Here is a 26264-nt window from a genome sequence, read left to right as displayed (position 1 = left end):
TCATCACAAGTTTGTATGGCCATGAAAAGTTGAAATTGTTGGGATTGTCTTTACCATAACCGAATGTCACTTAATAGCAACAGTGATAACATGTTTGACATTGACATGTTTATGACACGTCCATGACAGTGTTATGACACTGTTATGACAAAGTAATGGCATACCTATGACACCACAGTCAAGTGAAGTGTTTTACTCACAAAAACACAAAGGCTGTCACTCATGTCTTTAAAACCTGGGTACATTTTATTTCTTTTCTTTGTAAAACAAATATTACAAAATCGGACCAGAGTAATTAAAACAAATAAACAAAAACAAAAAAAATGAACAAACAAAAACAAAATCGTCTTTTTTTTGGATAAATTATGATAAAGAATGTTTCAATGTGAAGAGAAGAGATTAGAAGCGGTTAAAAGGGTGTTAAGATTTTAAAGTATTACAAAGTAACTAGGCGAAAGAAAGCCTGGTAAAAAGGTGCTCACTTCTCTCTCCGGCACACAAGCGCCCGGCTCAGGTGTATCTTTACCTGGCACAGGTGTGTCTGTCAATCTGGTGCCCTACTGCCCAGACACAACCATCCGTCAAGAAATCTCATCAAGAAGGCACCCAGAAGCATCAACGACATCCACAGACAACGTACGAAAGGTCACAGAAATAAAATTCATACAATGCTGCTGAAAATCTACCATTTTAAGGAACATCAGGGAAAGAGAGAAAAAAAAGACGACGAATAGAAGTAGTAAGTGTGCTGTCATGTAGCCGTATGTGCACCAATCTATAGACATTATCCCCCGCCTTTAACGCACCTTAAACAAATCCCCTTGCTTCATTAAGTAAGATGCACACAGCAGCAACACATACAAAAGCATGCCGCCAAAAAAACTATATAAAACAAAAACAAAAGAAACAAAACAAAAGAAACAAACAAACAAAACAAAACAAAACAAGAGGACTGAGGCGGAAACAAACGGTGATCAAAAACTGCAGTCTTAGTATCATTTACATTGGTGAGCTGAGAGATACAGATTCATCAAACCAGGAAAGAAAATGAAATGGTGAGCAGAAGTTGTAGACCCAACAACACTGTTGCTCCAGACAGTTTGGGTCTTCAAATAGCTACGTCCATGTCACTCAAACTGTACTGTACAAAGGGTTCGGATCAGAAAAAAAAGCCAAAAGACGTTATCGGCAGGTTTGATTCCTCGATTCCCTTACACTGGTAAATAGAGCAGACACATATTTAAGCTCTCATACACAACCGTCTTTTATGTTTTGATTTTTTTTTCTTTTCTTATCGTTTTCTTCTTCAAAATATGCATTGACTGTAGCTCATGGGAACAACCAAGGCCTGCAGTCCCAACAAAGCCACTTCACAGAGAGGTATACTGGAAAATAGCACTACACAAAATCATTTAAAAGCAATAAAAACAAAAAATAAAATTAAACAAAAACAATAAAACAGGATTCTGATTTAACCGTTTTTTTTTCTTCTCATCAACAGCATTACGGTGATCCACAACGTCCTTGCCAGACACACAGGGCTTTTGACTCTCACATTTCTTTTTTTTGTGTTTGCTTTTTTTCCTCATATAAAAAACTGCAGCCAGGAACAATGAATTCAAGCTGCATACAACATCATCTTCATGAAGAAGTTAGCAAATTTACACGGCCAGCTAACGTAGTAATCCCTGAAAACTTGATTCAATAAGATCTACCGAGCAAAAGTTATTTTAAACATAGTTAAGTATGCTTCTTCTTACGAGTCGCATTATAGAAACCGTAATCAAGAACGCTGTGAAATTGTACTGTCATGATGACACAACTGTCCGTTAAAATTAGTTTGGAGATAAAAGCACACAAAGTGAGTCATAATCCCATTATTTTGCAAAAGAACAACAAAATAAAAGCCAAGTTTGGATGCTTCTTCTAACACTATTTAACTGTTGTTTCTACATGTGTGTATTTCTGTCAAAATGGAAAGGCTTTATGACTCATATTTTGATCAAAGAGGGTTTTGGGGTTTGTTGTTTTTTTTTTCTCCGGCAAGTCCATAAAGATCTGATATGGTATTTACAAGCGAGAAGAAGAAGAAGAGGAACAAACACAGCAGACACAACGAGCCGAGCGGGGCCGACCGCTAAGCAGAGCAAGAGCGCTCCACTGAGGCCCACATCAAAGTAACTTTCTTTTTTTTTGTCAAAAAATAAAAGATAAAACCTTTGCAAGATCTGGTGCCGGGTGGGTGATTTGAGGGGGGGACAACACGGCTAGTCGTCACCTGACGGGGGTTCCTCCTCCGAGCCATCGTCCTTTTCTGTCTTCTTCTCCTTGGTGGCTTTGTCTTTCTCCTTCTCCTTCTCTTTCTTCTCCTCTTCCTCCTCCTCCTCTTCGTCGTCTTCGTCATCCTCCTCCTCCTCTTCCTTCTTCTTCTTCTTCTTCTTGTCGTCTGCCTCGTCGTCGGACTTGTCGGCCTTCTTGGCGGCCTGGCGAGGCTTCTTCTCGGGCTTGGTGCTCTTCTTCTTCTGATCTTCCTCCTCTTCTTCCTCCTTGGTGCTGTCGATGTCCTCCTCCTCATCTTCCGACTTTGGGGGAGCCTTCTTCTTCACCACCCTACGGCCCTTCGTCGCCACCTTGCGGCCGCGCTTTTTCTTGGGCCCGCGGGTGCCTGGATGGGAAAGCAAAGGAGACAAAGTATTGCAAAGATTAAGTGTTATGATGAGGCTATGTTGTGTATAAAGAAATACTCAACAAACAACACACAATATTGAAGTGTTTATGCTAACATCTGAGTTCACACGAATCCCAGGCAAATCCCTTTTAATGCTTTTAATTATAAGGCAGCTCATCAGTGTGCGGATCATCCTTGTCTTACGACAACTGAGATCACCACATCACTTTGGTCATTTTTAGATGTCTGAGCGGAGTGGGTTTGCAATAGAGAGCAACAGCACGCATACAATAACATTACAAGCATCTCCATCTCCAGTGTAGACATAACTGAATAGTAATTTTAAACATTTTAAATATACTTTTGGGGCGTTTTTGCCTTAATTTGACAGGACAGAGAGGGTTATAACAGGAAGTGAGTGGGGAGAGAGATGGGGAAGGGTTGGCAAAGGAGAGCCCTACCATTTCGCCACAGTAGGGCCATGAATGAATAATTTATGAATAGTACATGAATGACAAATGAATGAGGCGTTTACCTGTAGACTTTCTCCTGCCTCTGGGGGTCTTCTCGGGCTTGCCTCGCCGGCCCCCCTTGGCGGCCTTCCTCTTGGGTTTGCCGTAGTCGCTATCGTCGTCATCGTCGTCCACACAGAAGTCTTCGTCGCTTCCCGAATCTTCTGCCGGGACAACAGTACATTGTGAGTCATGTTTCTGATACAACTTAAGATTTAGGAGAAGACTTGTGGAATCAAACAACAAGGTCTATAGACAGATAGACGAAGTCATGTTGTGTACTTGTAGAGTCGCGGGTTGCATGTTGAGGTGCTACATGACTTAAGAAGGCCTGGAGACATGTGTCCAAAATGTGTCGTCCCGGGTTCATAAAGTAAAAACTCTTGCCACAAATTGGTTCCAACCAACTCTGCAATGAGTCCTCGAGACGGGTAGACCAGGAAACTGTGGCAAAGTTTTCAATTTCTCAACCGGGTTTTTGACACCTCTGTCTGATGCATACAAAGTTCAAACTATGTGCCAAAGGTGAGGTTCTACACGATTGATAGGACCCACAAACTTTTACTAAACGTCTCACAAAAAGTTGTACCCACCACCAGTGTAGGCATCACCGTCATCTTCCTCATCGTCCTCCTCCTCACCCTCCTCCTCACTCCCGCCGTCGCCCAGGATCATCTCCCGTTGCTTGGATACGGCCTTGGTGGCTGCCTGACGCACCTGCCGGCCCTTCTTCCTGGGAGCGCGCTCCTCGTCACTGTCATCTGACATGGAGGGACACACACACACGTAAACACTCCTCGCCACATCCATAGAACAGGGGCCTGTACTACGAACAGAGTTCAATATACCCAGCAGTAACCCAGGGTTAACTTGGCAGGGCTCCAGATTAACTTTTTGCGCCTGTTGCACTGGTGCACCTACACATTTTTTTAGGTGCACCAGCACAAAATGTAGGTGCACCCAGATGTTTTCACCACCCCATACACACTCGCACCTCAGCTTTAAAAATAATAATTAAAGGTGGGGTTGCAGGCTAACCATCGTAACAATATGTACTAATATGACATCACTTTGGGGGTTCCGCAGGCTCATAGGAGTCTATGTAGAACCTTAGAATCCTGGGGGAGTTCCCCCAACGTGATGTCATACCTGCAACCCCACCTTTAAAAATAATAACAATAGCAACAATAATAGAATAATAATAATAATAATTATAATTATAAATATAATAAATATAAATATATTAATAATATTATTATTATTATATTATTGTTGCTATATTTTAAAAGACCTGGAGCCTTTCATGTGCTATAGGCTAGTCTTCCAAATGTGCTCCTTATAAAAGACATGACAGTAGGCTAACTAACTACAGTAACACATCTTGGCTACAAGCAGTTTGGCTGGTAGAAAAGACCAAATTAGTAGCCTTTTAGTCAGTATGTGTTTGACTAGTAAGATCAACATACCAGCCTTTTCTGCAATAAGGCTACGCACACGGCACAAGCACAGAGTTACAATATGAAGATAGATAGATGGATGGATGGATAGATTTTTTTTTAAGCAAACCCTGCTAAAAATGTGATGATTTTTTAAAATCATTAGACACAAATAGCCTAGCTAGCCTATGTTTGCAGTGGAATCTGAGGTGAATTGGGTTTTGTCCATTTCCCCATTTTTGAGCGCTCTCAAATAATGATTGTGGTATCTTAGCAAGCGCTACGAACAGACACGACAGCACTAGTGCACTCGCTCACTCACTCTCTCTCTCTCTCTCTCTCTCTCTCTCTCTCTCTCTCTCTCTCGTGCTGTCTCGAGGTGCATGAACGATGCCTTGCCGACTGATAGGCAGTATGTAGCCTGCCCTAGTCGCTATCAAAAAACTCTCACTAGCGCGTCACCTGTTGTTTTAGCCAGCTCTGCACGCGGCTGAAACGGGCAATTATCCGCACCCGTCTGCGTTTTTGTGTGGCAATGTTTAATATCCGCTCAAGCCATTTAGTTTTTCCCCGTGATTGTGACTCTCTCGTGTTTAAAATATCCTCAAGTCATTTTGCTGTTTTTACCGTGATTGTAACTCTCTCGTCCGTTGCAAAACTCGCCTGGTTGAGAACACAAAACTCGCTGGCACATGTGAACTCAGATAGTTGAGCGAAGTCGAACATTCTATTCTGAAACGTCGGACTGCCTGTGAACGAGGAAGGGGGAGAAAGCTACCGGTAGTTCAGAGGAGTTGAAGGAATGACCGCATCGGCACGTTTTATTGTGTGATGATGGGCCACTACTGTAGAATGACTATTAATTTTATGTCCATTAAAACGGTTGTTTGGTAATTGATTTTGTTCTACTGATGGCTGGTCGCACCGGTGCGCCTAAAAATATTTTTTAGGCGCACCATTGAAAAAAATGGGCGCATATGCGACCAAATTGGTCACACTCTGGAGCCCTGCTTGGTAAACCGGGGTTGACAAAACCTGGCTACCTCGACTGGTGGTAGCGCATACTACAACGCTGCTTTAGATGTTGTTCTTTTACGCCAAGTTGCCTAAACCAGAGTATCTGCAAGCTCTCGTTATAGGGCAACCACGGCCAAAAAGAGAGGAGTTATGACCAATCAATGCTCCAGAGCATGAAACTGGAATGCTGGGAAATTACATTAAACACCTATTTGTTTCAAATTCACTTTGGCAAAAATGTGCAGCCTTTATCCCAAAGGTTTAGTATCCTAACTTGTTTCACCAGATGCATAAAATACAGGGGTGATAGTAAAAAAAAATCCTGAGCCTGAACTTTTTTTCCTGTTCCAGTGGCGGAGGGCGCGGGGGTCTCTCATACGTCACATAGGCTACAAGGCCAATTTTGACTCATTATTCAAACATAAACACATTATTCAAACATTTAATAGTCTCATTTGAGATGCTTTCATTTTTGCCTCGTGTCTAGTGTTATTCACGAAAACACAGATCATTTTCATCTTGTTAGACTATAGCCCTTAAGATTGACTGAAAGAAACTGGCCACGTTCAATTCTAGCTGTAAAAACGAATACCAACGAATGCAGTTAGAAAACCATTCTAGGCTTGTGATGTTGCAGTATAGTTATTGAGGTGGGTATTGAACCACAATGCAACATTTCAACACCAGAATGCATGTCTGAAAACATGGTAGCCCACATATTTTACCACATTAATTAACTCAAAGCTGCATAGGGGCCTATGTAGCAGCCATTCCCTACAGGTCAGTAGGGGGCAATACTACTACAAAGTACAGTAACTACACTGTAATATACTTTTCCTGTGTGCTGATTCATTTCATTTTCATTGGGGCATTGTTCATATAACTTGTCTATTTCCTGATATATGTTTAGATACTCATGGCCCCATGGTCTATCCATCAAACCCTGCCTTCCCGTTGTAGGGAAACGCCCTTTATTTACATGAATATTTAGGGGACAAGCGCATAATTGGCTACATGTGTAGGCCCACGTTCACATCGCTAATTTCGGACTCCACAGATGTCGGAACCGGCTCATGACAGTGACTACTGTGTGACTACTGCGTGTCTTTTGCAATGGCTTGTCGTCAATTAAAAGACATGAAATCACTCGCGTGCACACATTACAATATATGAGTTGCGAAGATAACAACAGAAAACAACAAAAACAAAGACCGAATTAAAGTACTTGGAAATAGCCCAGGGGCATGACAATAAGATGAACATTCGCTGCATGTCTAGGACACGGTGGCCTGGCCACATGAAATTCATGATGGGAGTGTCTGATATTGATCATTGCTCCCTGCCCGCGAGGCGGGCTAAAGTATCACCCTTTTTTTTAATAAAACCAGTGAGAGCGTGCAGGCAAGATAACCTGTGCATCGTGCGTGGAATAATTCGATTCGAGTACGCAGACGGGCTACGATGGGCGCGCGCGAGAGAAAGGGTGAACCTGTGCAAGGCTGTTCGAGTTTCACCCAGTAAATTGTAAACCTTGATACATGCAGACTGGTCGATTCAATCCATTTTTCAAAGCAGTCACACACTAGTTGCAGGTTAAGCCATGTCTCAAATGTGAAACATTAGCGATCCAATTTCAAGCATTCCATGATCATTTGGACATGTTGCAAATGGTAGCCGCGGCTATTCCAATACAGACAACATAACGCAACGCATCAGCAAAAGTATCATGACTGCCATCGTTTTGAGCATACAAACTTTTTTTTGAAAGAAACTAGGCCTACTTCTACCTCCATCAAAGTTTGTCAACATTGCACCGTCATTTAGCGCACACAGGGACAGCCGAGTCTATTTCAAACATATTCTCTCAAAGATTTCCCATGAGGTGACACGCCAACATACAGCGGGCAAATAATAACCAAATCGCTTACCTTCAAACGTTGTCTTTATCACAAAACTTTACAAGTATTCCACTAACATCCACAGTTTAACACACCCAAATCACAAAGCAAGCAAGCAAGCCATGCGGTTTTGTGCTAACATTGTATTGCTAATTTTTGCAATGCTGCTTCTGCTGCCAGTGGTGCTGGTGGTGAGTGACTCGAGACATATTTTTGTTTACATGTTACAGCTGTTAAGCTGTCGGGATGATACAATGTTATGGGCTACTGCTCATTGGGTTCCTTTCACGTCTACAACTGGCTGTTGCGCGCTCATTTATTTTCACCGTACATTAATGAAGGCCCACGCGATAATTTATTATTTCATTAATATTGGGGAAAGATTTATTTTTTTTCTACAGCCACCCTACGCCGGATTTCCGGCGCGGCGCCGGACTGCTATCACCCCTGAAAATAGCATTAACTATGAACTACGAGCTTTAGATACCTGCTGCACGTTTCCTCTTGGCTGTCACTTGCTTTCCCTTCTTCTCCTTCTCCTTCTTCTCCTCCTTCTTGACGTCATAGTCGCTGTCACCTCCCTCCTCCTCATCCTCCTCTTTGTAGTCATTGTCCTCGTCACCGTCACCATCACCATCAAAGTCGTCTAGGAGAAGAAAAAAGGCAAACTATTTTCTTTCTTTTTAAAAGCAAGAGGGGCAAAAAAACCCTGCTCCTTCAATCAATACTTTATCTGCCCCTTTTCACAGAAAATGTTTAGCTTGTTAGTTACAGCATTTAATGGCAAAAAACAAACCATCTGTTTCACCAAAAAGCAAGAAAAACAATAATAAAACCCATCGAGAAATGTATTTAAATCTATAGTTCATCTTAACTAAAAGTCTGGCTTTTTCATGACAAAATATCAGTTTGTCGGTTAGAACATTTGATGCATAAGTTTCTGCATGTACACAGTAGGCAAGTGTCCTGTGCATGCACGCTGAAAATATGACAATGACCTACCAATACAGAACCTGAACATGCGTTAGGCTTTTTAACATTACATTTTAAAAAAACCTAAAACGATGCTGTACTTACTTGACAATTTACGCTCCTTTGAGTCATCACTGCATGAGAAGACAAGAGAAGTCACCTGAGAGATTGACTTGGCACAAAGGGATTGGTACATAGTGACAGGATGTAGGACACATATACACCAACATCCTTCATACTGGATCTTAATAGCAACAATATTTTAATTTTGTTGCATCTCTACTATGCAGCCTTCCATAGGCTACAGCAGCAATAAATACATGTTTTTGAAGCAGAGCATCTTTGAAGTTCTAAATGAGCGTTAATTCTGCTTCTAATCTGTAGGACAGGCAACTTAACGCAAAACTACTTGGGGTTGCTTTATCTGTTATACACTTGCCGGTACCAGAATGGCAATGACCAAGTTGTAATGTATTACTAAAGGCCCGGTGTAATGTCGTAGTGGTGTAGTACTATGGTAGTTACCGGGTTCTCACTCTATGTCAGACATAAAATTCCATGACTTTCCCAGATATGACCATAATACAGAATTTCCATGCCTAACATATTGAGAGGACACATTTAGCTCTGTGTCCACCAGTTTGCGATGATCAGTCTTTCAAATGTTCTGTCTGCTTTCTTCTGCATTTACCAGGAATGCTTGCCAGAATTGATAGGTTTCTTGAAGATTTTGCATTCTAGAATGTTGCAAACATGTGTTGCAGAATTTCAGACGAAAGAAAAACACTGACTGTAGTGTATGCAAATGGTCAAATTCCATGACTGCAAACACCTCTATTGAATTCCCGGCGAGCATTATGGGGTAGGGGTGGGCAATATGGCAAAAATGTCATATCACGATTTTTTAACATGAAATCTCGATTTCAATTTTTTTTTTTATCACAATCTTCCATCCAAAAAATAAAAACAACAAAAATCAATTTTGATATGCTTGCAATTTGCAGTTAATAAAATGTTAACACACTGATGACACTCACATAAAGTGCATTTATTAGAATACAATAATGTAAAGAATAAAAGTGAAGACAACAACACAAGTAAGTTAACATCACTTTGATACTGATAGTTAATATCCTCACTGCAAGACGATCTATACGATTTCTTCACTTTGGCTGATTCGAGACGATCTTGTACTCGATATCCTGATTCACAATTCATATCATCATATCACCCACCCCTATTATGGGCTAGACATGTTTGGATCTTACTTTGTCTAGGAACTTGATATTTCTACACTGTGGTATGTAGATGTGCTATAAACATACTGAATGGCTGTCAATCATGTCATGACCTACACAAGTGGCCTACCTGTCTTTAACAATCCCTGGCTTCGGCTTCCGTTTCCTCTCAGTATTTCCTGCAAACTCTTCTGTGTGAAATGAAAACAAACAAACATACACACACACACACACTTTTAGATACTTGCTAATCTGCGGTGAAAAAGCACTGTAGTCACATGCCCACTTTCAGACAGACACACGTGTGGCAAAAAAAGACACACACACACACACACGAACAAACCTCATTTACACTTCATACAAAAAGTGCTGCCATGTTACATGAATTCATACCTCCATCCGAGTCATCAAACTGTGCTGCATAATCAACCACCCTCTTGTTCCTAAGGAAATAACAGATTTTAAAAAGTCAGATAGGATTCAGTTCTGCTGCGTATAACTTTGTACTTAAAATTTGACAGGTTACAGAAAGGATGCAGTCATTAAATATCAAGAATCAGATACTTCAGGTGATCTGAAAAGACAGTTAGGCCTATTGTATTATGTATTTGTTTGTAAAGCTTCCACTTGCACCCCTTTTCCAAACAACAGGGGGGGAATTATTCAGTTCTGTTCTGAATGTCCCTTCATGTTTATCTCAACTGTCTGGAGGTGGTGGACCAGTTAGTAGTCACCACACCCCCTTCTCACGTGACAAGTGATGTTGACCCAACCAAACAAACCTATGTGCTCTCCAACTTTATTCATTTTGATTACAAAACGGCTGAAAAAACACAATCCATTACTACTATGGACCTTCCCACTTGGTATCCAGGTTTCTCGCAGATGTGTCAAGACGTCACCAAATATATTACTAAATCAATTTTGGTCGTAAAACAGAATGGGCGGGAGTGAGCACAGGAAAACATCAAAGAGAGACTCATTCCAGCCTTGACCGACTTCTGTCCATTCAAAATGTAGTGCGTCACTGCACACTATGCAAACGTTTCCATTTGAATTTGAACATGTGCAACTTGCAGCAACTGCAACACAGCAGATGCACACGATTTTTTTTAAAGTTGCAACGAGGGCTGGATATTATAAAACTTTAAAAACAGACAGTAACATTAGCCCAACAAAGCTAGTTGGCTAGTTAGAGCATCCCACCAAATTAAAAAAAAATTGCAATGCCATTTCGAATGAAAACCAAATGATACATAGTATTCAAAAGAACCAGCCTTCATTGTAGGTTACTGTTTCCTTGCGCACCACCATACCAATAACAAAGTTAATATCGCTACACCTGAAGCCTGTTGCATTACCTCTCGCTAGTAGTAAGGCAGCTAGCTGACATCCGTTGGGTTACCAGTTTCTCAAGTATCACCCACCAACTCAGTCCGAGTATCTCGTGTTGTTCTGACTTGTGCTGGCACCATGGCCTGATCTACTTCACCTTGCTTTGCACGTTCAGCTATTATTGCAATAGTTAAAACGATGAACACCATTTTTATTTGAACATGCATGCAAACTAGCAAGGCAGCCAGACACAATCAATCATTAACCTTATCGAATCCGCTTCCAAGTATGGCACCACAATATCACTCGCGCTGCGATATGCATTGTTATTCTAATAGGTTAAATATATGTTCCAAAGGTTTACCGTCTCTGTGGAATAATTATAATATTACTCATCATTGTGTTATGTGTGCAACCTCACAATTTGCGTTGAGCTCACATGTGGCTAAAGGTAGCTTAATCCATTAGCATACGGTGCTACATAGCACCCGTTTCCTTATATCTGCTAGCCAAGATAACCTTAGCTGCTTAGCATTAATTAACGTCTAATGTCAGCTACCTCGCGCCAGTGTTGTGGTCTCGAATAAAGAGCGAGGAAGCAGGTACAGCGCTGCACGTGAATGGAGCGGGCACTTTACATACCTCGAAGGCCTGGCCATTTCGTGGGTGGATATCTTGCAGAAATTCCTGTAACGCTGAGAAAGGTCCTCTGTTTGTGCAGCAAGAAATGCGTTAGCAAGCTAATTGCAACCCCCTTGCTTGATACCTCTACTCTCCTGACGCATCAAGCTTGTTAGCTTGCTGGCTAGCTAATATAAACAAATGCAAGTCGCTAGCCAACGATGCAACGCTAGCGGACTCCGCGCAGGTTAGCTAGCTTGGTAGCCAACTAACTAACAGTTGGTTGTATAACACAGGTAGAATGGACACTAGAAAACATTCTACTACTTACAAAGCCAATTTTCACAGTGGGGTTCTCCAACAGTATGCACAGCGCATTCGCCTACTATTTGCACGGCTTGCCCGCACTACTGCTAGCAAGCTAGTGATGAATGGCCAAGCAGCAGCAGCAGCAGCTAGCCGTAAATTTTGTGAGCGAAACTGGAGAATGGTCGCCAACGTATGCGTGAAACGAGGGGTTGGATTGGACGAATTTGCCCACCTTCACTACCTTGCAACCGTCTCTTCTGCCTGGTTTCACAGGGTTGACATCAAAATGCTCGATTTCGGCTAAAAAGCACGCTTTTGGATGAGTGGTGCACATTAAAATGATTTGGAGCAAATGTAACACATCACAAACACAATGTTTTGCTCTGTATTTATTTATTTTGCTTATATGTCAACAAGTTGTTTTGCTTTATCGCAGTGTTGGCCAGTAATGCGTTACAGAAGTCATGAATTATGCTTTACTTTTTTGCTATGCAGTATGTAAGGCATTAGAGGGCAAAAAAATCTGTAATATTTACTTAGTTACAATGCATTACAATGACCTGGATTTTAGTGGTAATCAGTGTGGTGGGTCAGAAAGAAGCTATTCCTGAACCTGCTAGTTTTTAGTCCGCATGCTGCCATTAGGATGGGAGGTGAAAAAGTCATGAGTGACTCATGAGCTTGATTTATTCTGTAATAAATGGCCAGATCCATATTTACGCCTACAGTTCTTTTGGCGAAAGTAACTAAAGTAATGCAAAAGCAGTGTAATGCCTTACTTTTTATATATAGCAATGTTGTAGTGTAAGGGATTATTTTGAAAGAAAAGTAACATGTGATCAGTATGCATTACCGTCTTTGAGTAACTTGTCCAACACTGTTTATCATAGTGTTCTTCACAGAGAAATATTTATTGCAACTAAATAAATGGTGCTTATAATGAACTTGGACAGTATTGACATGCAATGTGAACAGGCCTTTATTTTTTATAGTTTGTCATAACATGATAACGACATTCTGTTATTTTTTCAACAAACTAAAAATAACCTAGTGTATGACCAAGTTAAGCCCAGTTGCAACAATTGCAGCTGGTGTCAAACACTAGGCCATTGGTGCAGTTCTGGAAGAAGGTCTTTCCTCCGTTGCACTGGTAAAACTGGGCCTTGTTCTTGGGGTTGGGGTAGAAGCCGTTGGCTTTGCCTACGCAGAATGCACTGTTCATGCCATCGTGGCCGCCACCTCCACCACCGCCTCCTCCACCACCACCGCCGCCGCCACCACCACCTTTGCCGCCGCCGCCGCCGCCACCACCACCACCACCTCCTCCACCACCACCTCCATCTTCGCTAGTCACACCCTTAATGGGAGGTACAGGGGTGGCAGGAGGGGTGCAAGCTGGGGGTAAAAGTGAATAATAGTATGTCAGATATAATATGATAAGGTAACATAATATCTGATATAATGATGGACAACCTGGATTTAGAAGCTTCAGTCCTGTGCCATATTCCATATTCTCTACTTTTACCTGTCCGGTACTAATTGGATTGCCAAAACCAGGTCATTTGGAATATGCCACACGAAATTGCAGCTTCTGAATCCAGGTATAATATCCTATTATTGTTATATTGTACTCATTCAAGCATTTATTTATTCATTCAGTTAATTTAAATTGCACAATTTATTAAAAAAAAAATTTGCTTACACATGTTGCTTTCATATAACTTTCATACATTTCCCAAACTTTTTTAACAGGCCTTTTAGGTATGCCCAAGCTAACTGGAGAGACTGCTGATGTAAAAAAATGGAGGTAGAGAGAGATAGAGAGAGGAGAAGAGAGTATGTGTTGGTAAGTTATCCTCACCCAGCTTATCGACACCAAAGGCCTTGCGGAGCACGTTGATGAGGGGGTATTTGCCCTGGTTACAGAAAGTGCCCAGGTAGTCGTCCATGTCAATGGTCCATACCATGGCCCCTCCGAAGTTGTTCTTCAGCACCCAATCAGCCTGTGGACATGAAGGAGCCACATATTAACCCATTTAAGCCCAAGACACCAGAAAAAAGTCTTCTGAATGCCTAAACCGTTTTTGGAAGAAGGTGCCCTTAGCCCATGAAAACCTAAATATTGCGTGAGAATGTGTTCATTCATTCCTCATTGAGCTCTGAAAGAATGAGAAATAGCTTTGGATAATGATCTTGGGTAACACTTTCCAATAACGTCCTATACACAGCTTTATAAACACTTTGTAAATAATGAACTAATTATCAACAAAATGTTTACAAATGTTTATAAATGAGCAAGAAATACTATGCTAAGACAGCAGACACAGCGCAGTCGCAGCAGTCCTGGAAGTTTCTCCTCCAAAGACCAGAGGGCATGAAACCATATAAAACTCACACAGTAGAAGTTGATTCCCACTCCACAGTGCAGTCATAGTTTGGTTATTACTCGTTTACAAACATTTGTAAATGTTTTGTTAAATGTTAATTGTTATTAAATGTTAATAAAGCTCTGAATCGGACATTATTGTAAAGTGTTACCTGATCTTGAAAAACGGAAGGTTGCAAACCCACCTCAAAGATTCACACAGAGGGTGAAAAAAGTCTTTTTGATTTGTGGTCATAGGCTGGGGACTGCTTTGGTGAACAGGGCTAACATTTTTGGCCACTAGGTGAGTAGGTGGGTTTGTCTAGTTTACTAGGCTGTCAGTTAAGTATAATGTAAAGTAGTCTTTCTCTGCGGGGGCGGAACAGCCCCCCAGGGGGCATTGGGGAGCCCTAGGGGGGTGTTGAGAAGGAGACAGTTGAGAGGGGATGGGGCTTAGTCGTCATTGTGGGCATTAGTCCGTTTATTTTTGTAACACTAAAGGGGGTGTTGGCAGGCTTGTGATGAGGTCAAGGGGGCGTTGGGAGGCTTAGGATGAGGTTCCGGCGATGTTTGTTCAAAAAAAGGTTGAGAACCACTGATGTAAAGCAATGTGTACCTTGATCTGGAAACTCTTCATGTTGTCATATCCGACCCACTGGTTTCCTTTGTAGGCATATGGCACGTCCTGAACAGCGTTCCAGACCTCAGTAGCACCGTTCAAGAAGCCACAAATCTACAAACACAGAGATTTCTTTATTTAACAGCTGTATTAGTACATAATGTCAGGTTTGATGCTCGCCCTCCCTCAACCTAATGAGGAGACTTTGGGTTATTATCATGGACACAGTATCACAGTAATATGTGCTAACCATATGGAAGTTATTGTGTTTGGGGGTTGAATTTGATTGATGAAAAAATGCATTCTTTAAATTGGATGTAGCCTTTTGGTGAAGATAACATTGTCAGCGATCGCACTCACTGTTTGCTGTTTAAACTTCATCATAACAACATTGCAATGATATTACTGACAGTCTTACAGTACATCTTAAATACTGTATAACCGTATTTTTCAGATGGTAAGGTTCATTGGATGATAAGGCACACTATGAATGAAAAGCAATGTCATTGTCTATTTTCATACTGTAAGGCACACTGGACTACATGGCGCACTGATGATTTTTGAGAAAACTTAAGTTCTATATGGTCCAAAATGTACGGCCATTTAATTATCTTTTTTTCGGCATACCTCAAAGTAGGCCAGCTCTCCGGCCTCCTGCGTGTATTTGCCGGGAGTGCCAGCGCCAGAGACGGGGGCGCCCACGCCGTGGTTGGAGGCGTCCTTTAGGGTGAAGGTGTTGCCGTAGGTGGGGAAGCCCACGATCAGCTTCTCCGCAGGGGCGCCGTGGCTCAACCAGTAGTTCATGGCATAGTCCTGTAGCGGAGATGTTTGGAGACAAGGAGGGGGGTGGTAGATTTTAGCGGGTGGAAAATGTATTGAAGGCTGGGGCATGGTAAACGCAAAAAAGGGCATTACGAAGACGTGTGTGAGAGAATGGTTGTATGTGTGTGTGTGTGTGTGTGTGTGTGAGTGTGTGAGTGAGTGAGTGAGTGAGTGAGTGAGTGAGTGAGTGAGTGAGTGAGTGAGAGAGAGAGAGAGTGAGAGAGTGAGTGAGTGAGTGAGTGAGTGAGAGAGAGAGAGAGAGAGAGAAGTAGAGAGGTAGAGAGAGTGAGTGAGTGAGAGAGAGAAGGGACGAGAATGAGAATGAGAATGCTAAGCTCAGGGTACAGACCACATTGAAGTAGACGAATCCGCCAGAGTCCTCGGGGCCCTTGTAGAGCGGGCTGCACTCCCCGGTCATCGGGTCCCAGGAGCCGTGGAAGTCGTAGGTCATGATGTTCAGCATGTCCAAGGCCCTGTTCAGAACACATGGACATCAGGAGCCTGTAAAGTATACCCCCGCAGCCCCCGCGAGGCAGGGGCCCATACGAGGCGGGGGGGCACATGGGCCCTTGACTTGAAGAAACGGGCTCCCTCCACATGATATTAGGTTCTCTTTTTTCGTTCGGGGGCCCACTCTTGGTAGCTTGAAGGGGGGCCTGAAGTACTTGTACGCCAGTGATGGACATGGTTTATATTGTCATTCATGCAGTCGGGGTGTCTACTTTTTTGCAACGGATATACTGTTATACTATATTATTACACCCTGACACGGTGACACTTTTTTTTGGCATGGGTGTCATAAGGGTGTCGTGACAGAACGCTACATATCCTACCTAGAGCATGCGCATAAAATGCTAACACAGTGCACATGCCAGTAAAAAATGTGTATGTAGGCCTACTGTATGCACTACTACTAAAAAGTGAAAAAAAAGTGAAAGCCCATTGGGAAACTCCAACTCCCATTGTCATTGTGACACAGCACTCCACAGCACATGAGTGGACACTGCACACAACGAAATTGCATTCATGCCTCACCCGTGCAAGGGGGCAGCCCTCAGTGGCGCCCCATGGGGAGTAGTGCGGTGGGACGGTACCATGCTCAGGGTACCTCAGTCATGGAGGAGGATGGGGGAGAGCACTGGTTGATTACTCCCCCCACCAACCTGGCGGGTCGGGAGTCGGACCGGCAACCTCTGGGATGCAAGTCTGACGCCCTAACCGCTCACCCATGACTGCCCATACCCATGACTACTATACCACTTAAGCCTGAAAATGTTTTTTTTCCCTCAATATAGGTGTTTTGTGTTTCCAGGCAACGTTGCGTATTACTCTTCAAGCCTTATTATTATTTAGACCGTAATAAAATTGCGTCTTACTCTGCGACTTGAGGGATCTCGTAGGCGGACTGGATGGTGTCGAGGCCGGCAGAGAGGGCAGCAGACAGCAGCAGACGGGCCTTGGTACTCGTCTTGGCCTCCGCCTCAAAAGCAGCCCTCATTTCCTGACATTTACACACACAAAAAATAAGTGTTAGATATTAATATTAGATTTAGCATCAGTTTTTTTCTTACTTTTTTCTGTCAGCAAAACAGAGGAATTTTAAAATGGAGCCCACAAAACTAGGCCTGTTCTTCTGTCTGGACTGGAGGGGAGTCGCTAGTTCTTTTTATAGGAATATTTAGTCAGACTACTCATACACTAAGTACACAGTAAAGCTAGTCTACACATTGCATATGCTGTATACAGTATGATGTTTACTCTATGATATGTCTATGAGAATACAGTCCATCACAGCTATGGTACGCCTGTGTGTGTGTGTGTGTGTGTGTGTGTGTGTGTGTGTGTGTGTGTGTGTGTGTGTGTGTGTGTGTGTGTGTGTGTGTGTGTGTGTGTTTGTGTGTGTGTGTGTGTGTGTGTGTGTGTGTCTGTGTACGCGTGCATGCTCTGTGTGTGTGTGTGTGTGTGTGTGTGTGTGTGTGTGTGTGTGTGTGTGTGTGTGTGTGTGTGTGTGTGTGTGTGTGTACGAGTGCATGCTGCATGTGTATGTGTGTGTGTGTGTGTGTGTTAAGTCTATGAGTGTACAGACCTGCACCAGAAGGGAGTACTGGTGTTTGTCTTGGGGAGGGCTCCCCCTGTTGGCAGGGTACTCCCAGTCGATGTCCAGGCCGTCAAACTCATACTTCCTCAGGAACTCAATGACAGAGTCGATGAACACCTTACGGGTGCCAGCACCGGCCACCATTTGAGAGAAGCTAGTAGGAGGCACAGGAAGAAAGAAAGTGTTTTTTTTTAAATCATCATTTTTTTTATATATGTATAAACCAAGTCGTAATGTATTACTAGGCCCTATGCACTGTCATAGTGGTGTAGCACTATTGTAGTTACGGTGTGTGTTAAGGGGCTACCCCTCACTACCATCGTTATCTCTCACTTTTAAATATCACTTACACATACACACACAGCACAGTATTGCCAGGGAAAGTGAACAATATAATATTACCTATTCTGCCATATGTGGTGTGATGTCTGTGCCACTACACCCCCAGGGTAAATATAAGTTGATCACAGTGTTCCAAAATATTATTGCAACTGTAGTAATACAGTAATTGTGTGAGTCATAATCATTACTATCTATGACCATAAGTCTTAATAGCAATCTTACCCTGATGAACCAAAGTTCCATCCTCCCACAGACAGCAGCAGTTTCAGATCTCCATTCCTGTGAAGAGACAACACAGATGTACTGATGATTCACAAATAAGCCACAAATGGTAAGTAAACAAACATTTGTATAGCACCTTCTTACGTTTGGCAGAACACCTAAAGAGTCTTTATGTAGGCTACATTGATTGACATGCCTCACATTCATGTTCACTATTCACATACACCGTCACATTCTTGTTTCCAAGGCCACCATGCCAAGGCACCAAGCAATCACCACACTGGGAGCAGTATGGCTTTCATGGCCTTGCTCAAGGACACTCTGACCTCGCCATGACAAGACAGCTGGAATTAAATCAAACCAGCGACTTTTTGGTTGCTTAGCAACCCCTCTAGTCACTGAGCTTCTGTCGCTCCCAAGAATCACCTCTGACCTCTAACATTTCAACGTTCTGATGTCACGACCTGTCGTTCCATGATCATTTAATCATTCCGTCATTATGTCAGCCTTACATTGTAGAACCAATAGAGCCTAGTAGTGGTAGTTTTATGTGTCCTAGTATGGGTAATTGTTTTGACAGAGTAGTACACATAACAAACAAACACTAACCCCACAAATCCCCCACAAATCGTCACATAACATTTTAAAACAACAAATATAATAGGAATAAGACGTTGAATAATACCATAATAACTCAACCGACTCTGATCATTATGCACTCACTGGTTCTTGAGCTTGCTGAACTGGCTGTAGAGATAGAGGTCGTTCCACTCAAAGGTGGCCAGCTTGCCGTTCTTCATGGTGGCGAAGGCGTAAAGCAGGTGGGTGCAGAGGCACGGGTCGATGTCATGGGGCATGTAGATGGTGGGAGGGGGCCTGTACTGGGCCCAGTTGGTGAAGTAACATGACAGGATTTTGTTGCAGGAGCCTGTATGGTGGACACACAGAGACGATCATACAGTATATTAAGTATACAGTGTAGTGCTAGTTATAAATCTAGTCTGAATACATGGTGGCCTGTACAGTTCCATGATAGGATGTGGCAGGAGCCTGGTGGAGAGAGAGAGAGAGAGAGAGAGAGAGAGAGAGAGAGAGAGAGAGAGAGAGAGAGAGAGAGAGAGAGAGAGAGAGAGAGAGAGAGAGAGAGAGAGAGAGAGAGAGAGAGAGAGAGGATAGTGTACTAGTATAGTATAGACCAGTAGGCCTACTATTCTGTGAGTTCTATTTATAGTCTACTCTGTTGTTAGACTTTGAAAATTGTGCTGTTGTTAGACAGGATGTGGCAAGAGCCTGGCCAACCAAAAGCCAACCCAGTATGTGGCTGTGGTATGAAATAGTTGGTGGCCTGCTGTACGATCCTGGGTGAAGCTGGTGAAGCGTGATAGAACATAGTAGTTACTCATCTCATGTGATTACCGTCTTGATGAAGTGGCCAGTGGCCACCACAACACATTTTAGGACAAACTGCATATGTGTTGTAAAATGCATATTTGTGAAAAGTTCTACGTACAACCTAAGTGACTTTTGAAACCGTGATGTGATCAGATAAATATGCTTACCAAGCTGCACAGTCAGCAGCAAGGCCAGAGCTGTGGAGAAGATGAAGAGGAATAGAGAAGTATTGCATATAAACAACAACAAAATAATAACAATAACAATAAAATAATAATGACATCAAAAACAACAATGAAAAATAATAATTCAAAAGAATAATTAAAATCATAATGGTAGAGGATGGTTGTTATACAATTTTATGAAATGTCATTCTTAATTCAAGTCATCCGCGGAAAGACCGCCAGAGATACTGTAGTATATCTCTGAGACCACTCACCCGAAACCAACAGTTTCCCCATTGTGTCTCGTACTGGGAGATGGCGAGGACAGGTGCACTTTTATACGCCACTGGCTTGCCCTTATGCTCTTGAAACGTGTTTTTTGCCACTGGGAGTATTTGCAGTAGATTGGAATCTAATGCTTTCCAGTGCCAAACAAGTGGCATTTGTTTGAGCGTGTGATTGTGTATCTACAATCCTAAAACAACATACTGCTGATAAAAGTACAGTATTTTTGAACCTCCTTGAAAGTGAGCTATATCCTTCAGTTTAAAAAAAGACTGGGTCTACACACTGTGTCTTTTGCATTTACACAATTGCACTTGTGTTTTTTATATATATATATATATATATATACACGTATATATATATATATATATATATATATATATATATATATATATATATATTTTAGGGGCTTTTATGCCTTTATTTGATAGGGCAGTCTGAGATGGTGACAGAAAGCGAGTGGGACAGAGAGACGGGTTGGGATCGGGAAATGACCCCGGCCGGACTTGAACCGGGGTTCCCGAGGGCATGCAAGCCCAAACTTAACATGTGTTGGTTTTTGCATACATTTTGTTTACATTAACAGCCTTTAGATACTATGGGGACATCTGTAACTACAGATGGTTTCCAAATCATTCCAGGCTATAGAGACCAAATAGCTGTACTGTAAACTGTGTGTTGCACAATAACAGATCATGGTTTATTTGATGCACTTCAATTTAAACTTTTGTACATCTGTGCAACTTTGGTACTGTATCTGTGTGATCATATTCACCTATTCTTTTTTGCTATTTGTTGTCTATTTATTACATTGCCCTATTAAAGGACCACTTCAGTCAATTTCAATATGCTGTTTTATTTCTCCCTGCCTTGACTTGTCAGTACCCGGTGATGCCACATTTTTCGGCTCAGCCCTTTCAGAGATATGAGCTATTCTAATGGGGGCAGCATTTGTTTACATAAAAAAAAAAATATATATATATATATATATACAGTGCCCTCCATAATTATTGGCACCCCTGGTTGAGATGTGTTAAAAGCCTTAAAATAAATTCAGTGTTTATTGCAGAAGAATACTGTCACACTGAAAATTGTAGGAAAATGTAGCCTTCAACTCAAATGAATTGTAAGAAAATAAAAAAATCCCTGACTAAAAAATAATTATTTTTCATTAAATCACCTGTTCCACAATTATTGGCACCCTTAACAATTCCCAGGAAATAAATATAATTGAAGCATTTCTGTCATTTCTACAGTAGTTTACAAAGTTTACCAGAGTATGTAGGAACATTTAATTAGTAATTCATCACTTCCTGTTTCCCTGGGGTATAAATATGACGTGACACCGAGGCCATTTCTCTTATCCACTCTTAAACATGGGAAAGACAAAGGAACACATCATACAAGTGAGGCAGATGTGCGTCGACCTTCACAGGTCAGGCAGAGGCTACAAGAAGATTGCCACTCAACTGCAGCTGCCCATATCCACTGTGAGAGGAATAATTAAGAAGTTCAAAACAACTGGAACAGTGGTAAACAAGCCTGGACGAGGACCCAAGTTTATTTTGCCACCACGCACAGTGAGGAGGATGGTAAGAGAAATCAAAAGATCTCCAAAGCTCACTGTTACAGAATTACAACAAATGGTAGCATCCTGGGGTCACAAAGTCTCCAAATCAACCATCAGGCGCTGTCTACACGCCAACAAGCTGTTTGGGAGGCATGCACGGAGAAAACCTTTCCTCACTCACAATCATAAACGCAAGCGTCTGGAGTTCGCCAAGCGGTATTGGGGCTTCAACTGGGACCGTGTGCTTTGGTCAGATGAGACCAAGATTGAGCTTTTTGGCAGCAAACACTGTTGCGCATGCTGAAAAGCACCTCATACCCACTGTGAAGTATGGGGGTGGGTCAGTGATGCTGTGGGGCTGTTTCGCTTCCAAAGGCCCTAGGAACCTTGTTAGGGTGCATGGCATCATGAATGCTTTGAAATACCAGGACATTTTAAATCAAAATCTGTTGCCCTCTGCCCGAAAGCTGAAGCTGGGTCGTCACTGGGTCTTTAAGCAAGACAATGACCCTAAACATATGGCCAAATCTACACAGAAATGGTTCACCAGACACAAAATCAAGCTCCTCCCATGGCCATCTCAGTCCCCTGACCTCAACCCCATTGAGAACCTGTGGGGTGAGCTGAAGAGGAGAGTACAGAGGAGAGGACCCAGGTCTCTGGATGATTTAGAGAGATTCTGCAAAGAGGAATGGCTGAAGATCCCTCTTTCTGTCTTTTCCCATCTTGTGAAACATTATAGGAGAAGATTAGGTGCTGTTTTGTTGGCAAAAGGGGGTTGTACAAAATATTAACACCAGGGGTGCTAATAATTGTGACACACATTATTTGATGTCAAATAATTATTTCTTTATGTGGGATTTTTTCCCCACTGAATAAATGCACTTGTATTGAAGGTTGGATTTTTCTCTTTTTTTCCATTAAGGTCCCATATTATTTAGAAAAAATATAAAATAATTGGAAGCTAAAAAACACATCTCAACCAGGGGTGCCAATAATTATGGAGGGCACTGTGTATATATATGTTGTATATATATATATATATGTAGATGTTTTGGGAATAAATAAAAATGTTTTTTTGAAATGTAAACTAAGCGCTTTCCCCATTACAATGACCAGGATCTCGGAAAAGGCTGAAGAAGAAGGAAAAAAAAACTCAGGTACTGACAAGTCCAGGGTAGTGTGAGCATTACAACTGCATGTTGAAATTGACTGAAGTTATCCTTTAACCCTAATATGCCTATACTGTATGTGTCTGCCTTCTCATCTTCATACTTTCTTTGGCAGCACTTGAAGGGGTTGAGTCTACTTAAGGGAGTCATGTTACTGACATAAGAATGGCAAGACACATGTACATTACTAACAAAGAAAAATATATTGTGATCATGTCTCATTCATTTTTTTGAAAAGAGCAGCCATAAACTTAAATAATGTGTCATTACTGCTCCTGACACGTGTCATTCTTATGACACGTCACTCTTACATCAGTTATATGACACCTTTATGTGGACCAAATAAGTACATTGTAACTCTAATCATTTAATTACACAATCCATGTGTAGACCCCATTCAAAGAAAGTGTACCCTTTCTTTGGGTTTTTAACATGACATGTGCTGCCTGCATGCTTGGTGCAGGGGCAGTGATAGCCACATTAATGTCCTCTAGCTGAATGATAACATTGACTTCGACATTGTCCTTGGCCTTGAGCGGCATGTTGGCTCATTTTCATTACAGCCAGCCAAGTAAACTCTGGATGCAATCCTTTTGTTACATAATTACAGATGAACTGAAGTAAGACAACTGTGCTCTTTTATTTTACCTCGTGGGGCAGCATTCCCGGATCAGTATAATCTGTAATAGCTGAAAAAGGTGGACCCATATCATATTGAACCCCATGGTTTAGGAATAGGAACTTCAGCTCATATGCCAGTCAATGTGTCCATAAAGGTATCACATACACACAGTACATTCTGCAGTGTTTATTCAACACGACACGTCTAATTTCATTGTGTTTGTCAAAGACTCTTAAGTGTAGAATTAACACTGTAAAATTTGCTGAGCAGTAATAATTGGTGAACCAATATCAACAGTACCAAAAACTTCCCTTCCCTACATTTTATAGTTGTACTATGTTCTTTCACTAAAGTGCATGGTAGTAAGTACAGAAGTATAATGGAGTATGCACAGTAAGTCACTATGAGTATGAGTAATGAGTACGCACAGTAAGTCACGTCAAACGGGGAACATCAGCATGCATTTCCTGTTGATTTGCAGAACTAACAAAATGTGCTAAACAGCATGTGCAATTGATGTCAACCATAAAATGAGGTTGGGATGGAAACTTGCATGACCAAATACCTTCCATCAGACCTGCTCCCTTTTGTGTTTTATTTTCTTAAACTCTCTTACTGTTATCACTGCAGAGATAAGCAGCACTGTATTGGCAGCCGTGTTGAAATTAAGTGCTGATGGCAATGGACCTCGACGGTTGCCATTACAAAGCCCAGCGATAAACATGCAACAGAACGGCCCTCAGTTAACCTACAGTAACTTGCGGCAGTTTGCAAGACCTCAGGCCTGATCGCTGATTAGATGATTATCAGGCGTTAATATTAGTAATGACTTAGCTGTGATCATGGCAGTTGATTTCATAGATATGAACACTTTTATAGAATGGATGGTTCACCTATTGTGGACACTGTAATAAACTTCCCCTTTTGTCAGAGCGTGTCTCTGTCCTCTGCACACTATGCAATATATGCCACAAGGACAGGATGCTGTGTTGACATTGCAAGATGCAACTCGAACTTCCCTGAGCTAATACGTATTGCTGTTTTTTGTGATAGTTTTCTATGAATTGAACTCTAAACTGATCGAGGTGAAAATTGCATATTTCCTGGATTTTCACTGTGACCTGTTGCTTGACACCTGTAGGCCCTACTGTATCCAGTGTTCTTAGACTACGGCCGTCAGACAAACAGCCTACAATGGGTATCACGACAAGTGAGTGGTTTTATTCTTTATCTCTTTTTAAACCTAAATCTACGTTGATTTAACAGGCAATTATTTCTAATCATGAAACAGTATACTTAATCCACATATATTGAATATCTGATATATAATCTTTAAATCGCAAGGCTTTCTGTGATAGCAGACACAGAGAGACTATACCCATTTTGAGACAAAGTCTGTTAGTTATTTTTGTTACACAGCAAGCTGGAATTTTCAATGAAATGAAATAATTAGAATATTGCCTTTTGGTTCCATCATGTTTTAATATCAATTCCATGATGCTTAATGAGTTAAGGAAACACACATACATATTGAGGCATTATGAATATCTGGCCATGTACATTTTTAAATGGTGTGCTTAATGAACATGAATTGAAAGCCATGTACACTGTAGAAATGGATGAGGCGATGTGTTGGATTTAACGTTAAGTATATTTTGTGAATTACACCATCTAATTGGCTGTTTAGTATGCTGTTACCGCAAGGACTGTGGTCTACACACACAATGAAGTACAAGGCATTTTTCCCTCTCTGTATCATTAGCTGACTGTATTTGTCAATTTTCCAACTCCAGGCACAGCCAAACCACCAACGGTTCCAACAACAACACCAACAACAATACCTACAAGTACAATCACAACTACAACCATCTCAGCCATTACAACTACACCACACTTTCCTCCTCCTCCTCCCGCTCAAGCGTAAGTTAATGAGGTGGTAAAAATGAGGTAGTGTTATTGAGATTAGCCTATACTCTCAATGGGTATAGTGCTCATACTAGCCCCGATTATTTATTTCATTATTGCTTTAAGTTTGAGTTCAATGCATTATATTAAGTGCAAAAGAACTACACTCACCGTCTTCTCATAGCCTATAAAAACGTGTAAATGCTGAACATGGTTCAATAACTATGGAATTATAGAACTATAGAACTATGTTCATCAGAGACTTTCGAAAGGGAGTATCTTCAGGACCTAGAAAATCTTTGGTGACATAATCACTGGCAATCCACACTCTTGATACATAATGTAGGATGTGTGTTATTACCAACATAACTGGTGTTTACTTTACAGCATGTGTTTACAGCAGGTTACAGAATTATTTTATTGAATGGTATGCATGCTTATGGATGGTTACAAGGATGATTGTTGATCATGATGATGATGATGATGATTATTAATGGTGTTGTTAGTAAATACTACTACTACTGCAGCTGATAATAATAATAGGAAGAAGAATGATCATAATAACATAATGGTGTTTTTGTCCCTTCTAGCATGTCATGGGAAGGGGTGCTAGCCATCATGTCCTCCTGTACCCTTGGCCTCCTCTGCACGGCTATCGGCTTACTTGCTATTTACATATT

The 26264-nt window shown here is 41.6% G+C and overlaps 2 protein-coding genes across 5 annotated transcripts; both read right to left on the bottom strand.

The window, feature by feature from the left end:
* Positions 1–225: 225 nt before the first annotated feature.
* On the bottom strand, positions 226–12349 carry nucks1b (nuclear casein kinase and cyclin-dependent kinase substrate 1b). 4 transcript variants are annotated; one of them, XM_063208502.1, is made up of 9 exons: positions 12029–12347; positions 11719–11785; positions 10135–10184; positions 9872–9932; positions 8609–8637; positions 8019–8177; positions 3774–3941; positions 3204–3344; positions 226–2665 (listed from the first exon to the last, which is right to left on the bottom strand). In XM_063208502.1, the coding sequence occupies exons 2-9, from the start codon at positions 11733–11735 to the stop codon at positions 2268–2270; spliced, it is 1023 nt and encodes a 340-aa protein (XP_063064572.1). In that variant the 5' UTR covers positions 11736–11785; positions 12029–12347; the 3' UTR covers positions 226–2267. The 4 variants fall into 4 exon arrangements, with proteins under 4 accessions (XP_063064572.1, XP_063064573.1, XP_063064571.1 ...); XM_063208503.1 differs by having other exon boundaries at positions 9872–9929; positions 11719–12349; XM_063208501.1 differs by having other exon boundaries at positions 11719–12347.
* A 620-nt stretch (positions 12350–12969) lies between these two features.
* LOC134456886 (acidic mammalian chitinase-like) lies at positions 12970–20363 on the bottom strand. The gene is made up of 11 exons (XM_063208500.1): positions 20306–20363; positions 20034–20063; positions 19198–19402; positions 18475–18531; positions 17899–18064; positions 17189–17313; positions 16162–16285; positions 15618–15803; positions 14988–15104; positions 13868–14009; positions 12970–13401 (listed from the first exon to the last, which is right to left on the bottom strand). Exons 1-11 carry the CDS (start codon positions 20325–20327, stop codon positions 13070–13072), a joined length of 1506 nt encoding a protein of 501 aa, XP_063064570.1. The 5' UTR covers positions 20328–20363; the 3' UTR covers positions 12970–13069.
* Positions 20364–26264: the final 5901 nt, after the last annotated feature.

Source organism: Engraulis encrasicolus, chromosome 10, assembly GCF_034702125.1.
Source record: "Engraulis encrasicolus isolate BLACKSEA-1 chromosome 10, IST_EnEncr_1.0, whole genome shotgun sequence".
Classification (NCBI taxonomy): Eukaryota; Metazoa; Chordata; class Actinopteri; order Clupeiformes; family Engraulidae; genus Engraulis; species Engraulis encrasicolus.
Note: the sequence above shows the minus strand (reverse complement) of the source record. Positions and strands in the feature narration are given on the sequence as shown.

Coding starts and splice junctions, on each gene's coding strand:
- nucks1b (XM_063208501.1), bottom strand. Junction 9,933..10,134: donor GTTTGATGACTCGGATGGAG/GTATGAATTCAT, acceptor CATTTCACACAG/AAGAGTTTGCAGGAAATACT. Junction 8,638..9,871: donor CCAGGGATTGTTAAAGACAG/GTAGGCCACTTG, acceptor CTTCTCATGCAG/TGATGACTCAAAGGAGCGTA.
- LOC134456886 (XM_063208500.1), bottom strand. CDS start 20,327: ATGGGGAAACTGTTGGTTTCGG. Junction 16,286..17,188: donor GAGATCCCTCAAGTCGCAGA/GTAAGACGCAAT, acceptor TGTTCTGAACAG/GGCCTTGGACATGCTGAACA. Junction 15,105..15,617: donor GAGAGCTGGCCTACTTTGAG/GTATGCCGAAAA, acceptor CTGTGTTTGTAG/ATTTGTGGCTTCTTGAACGG.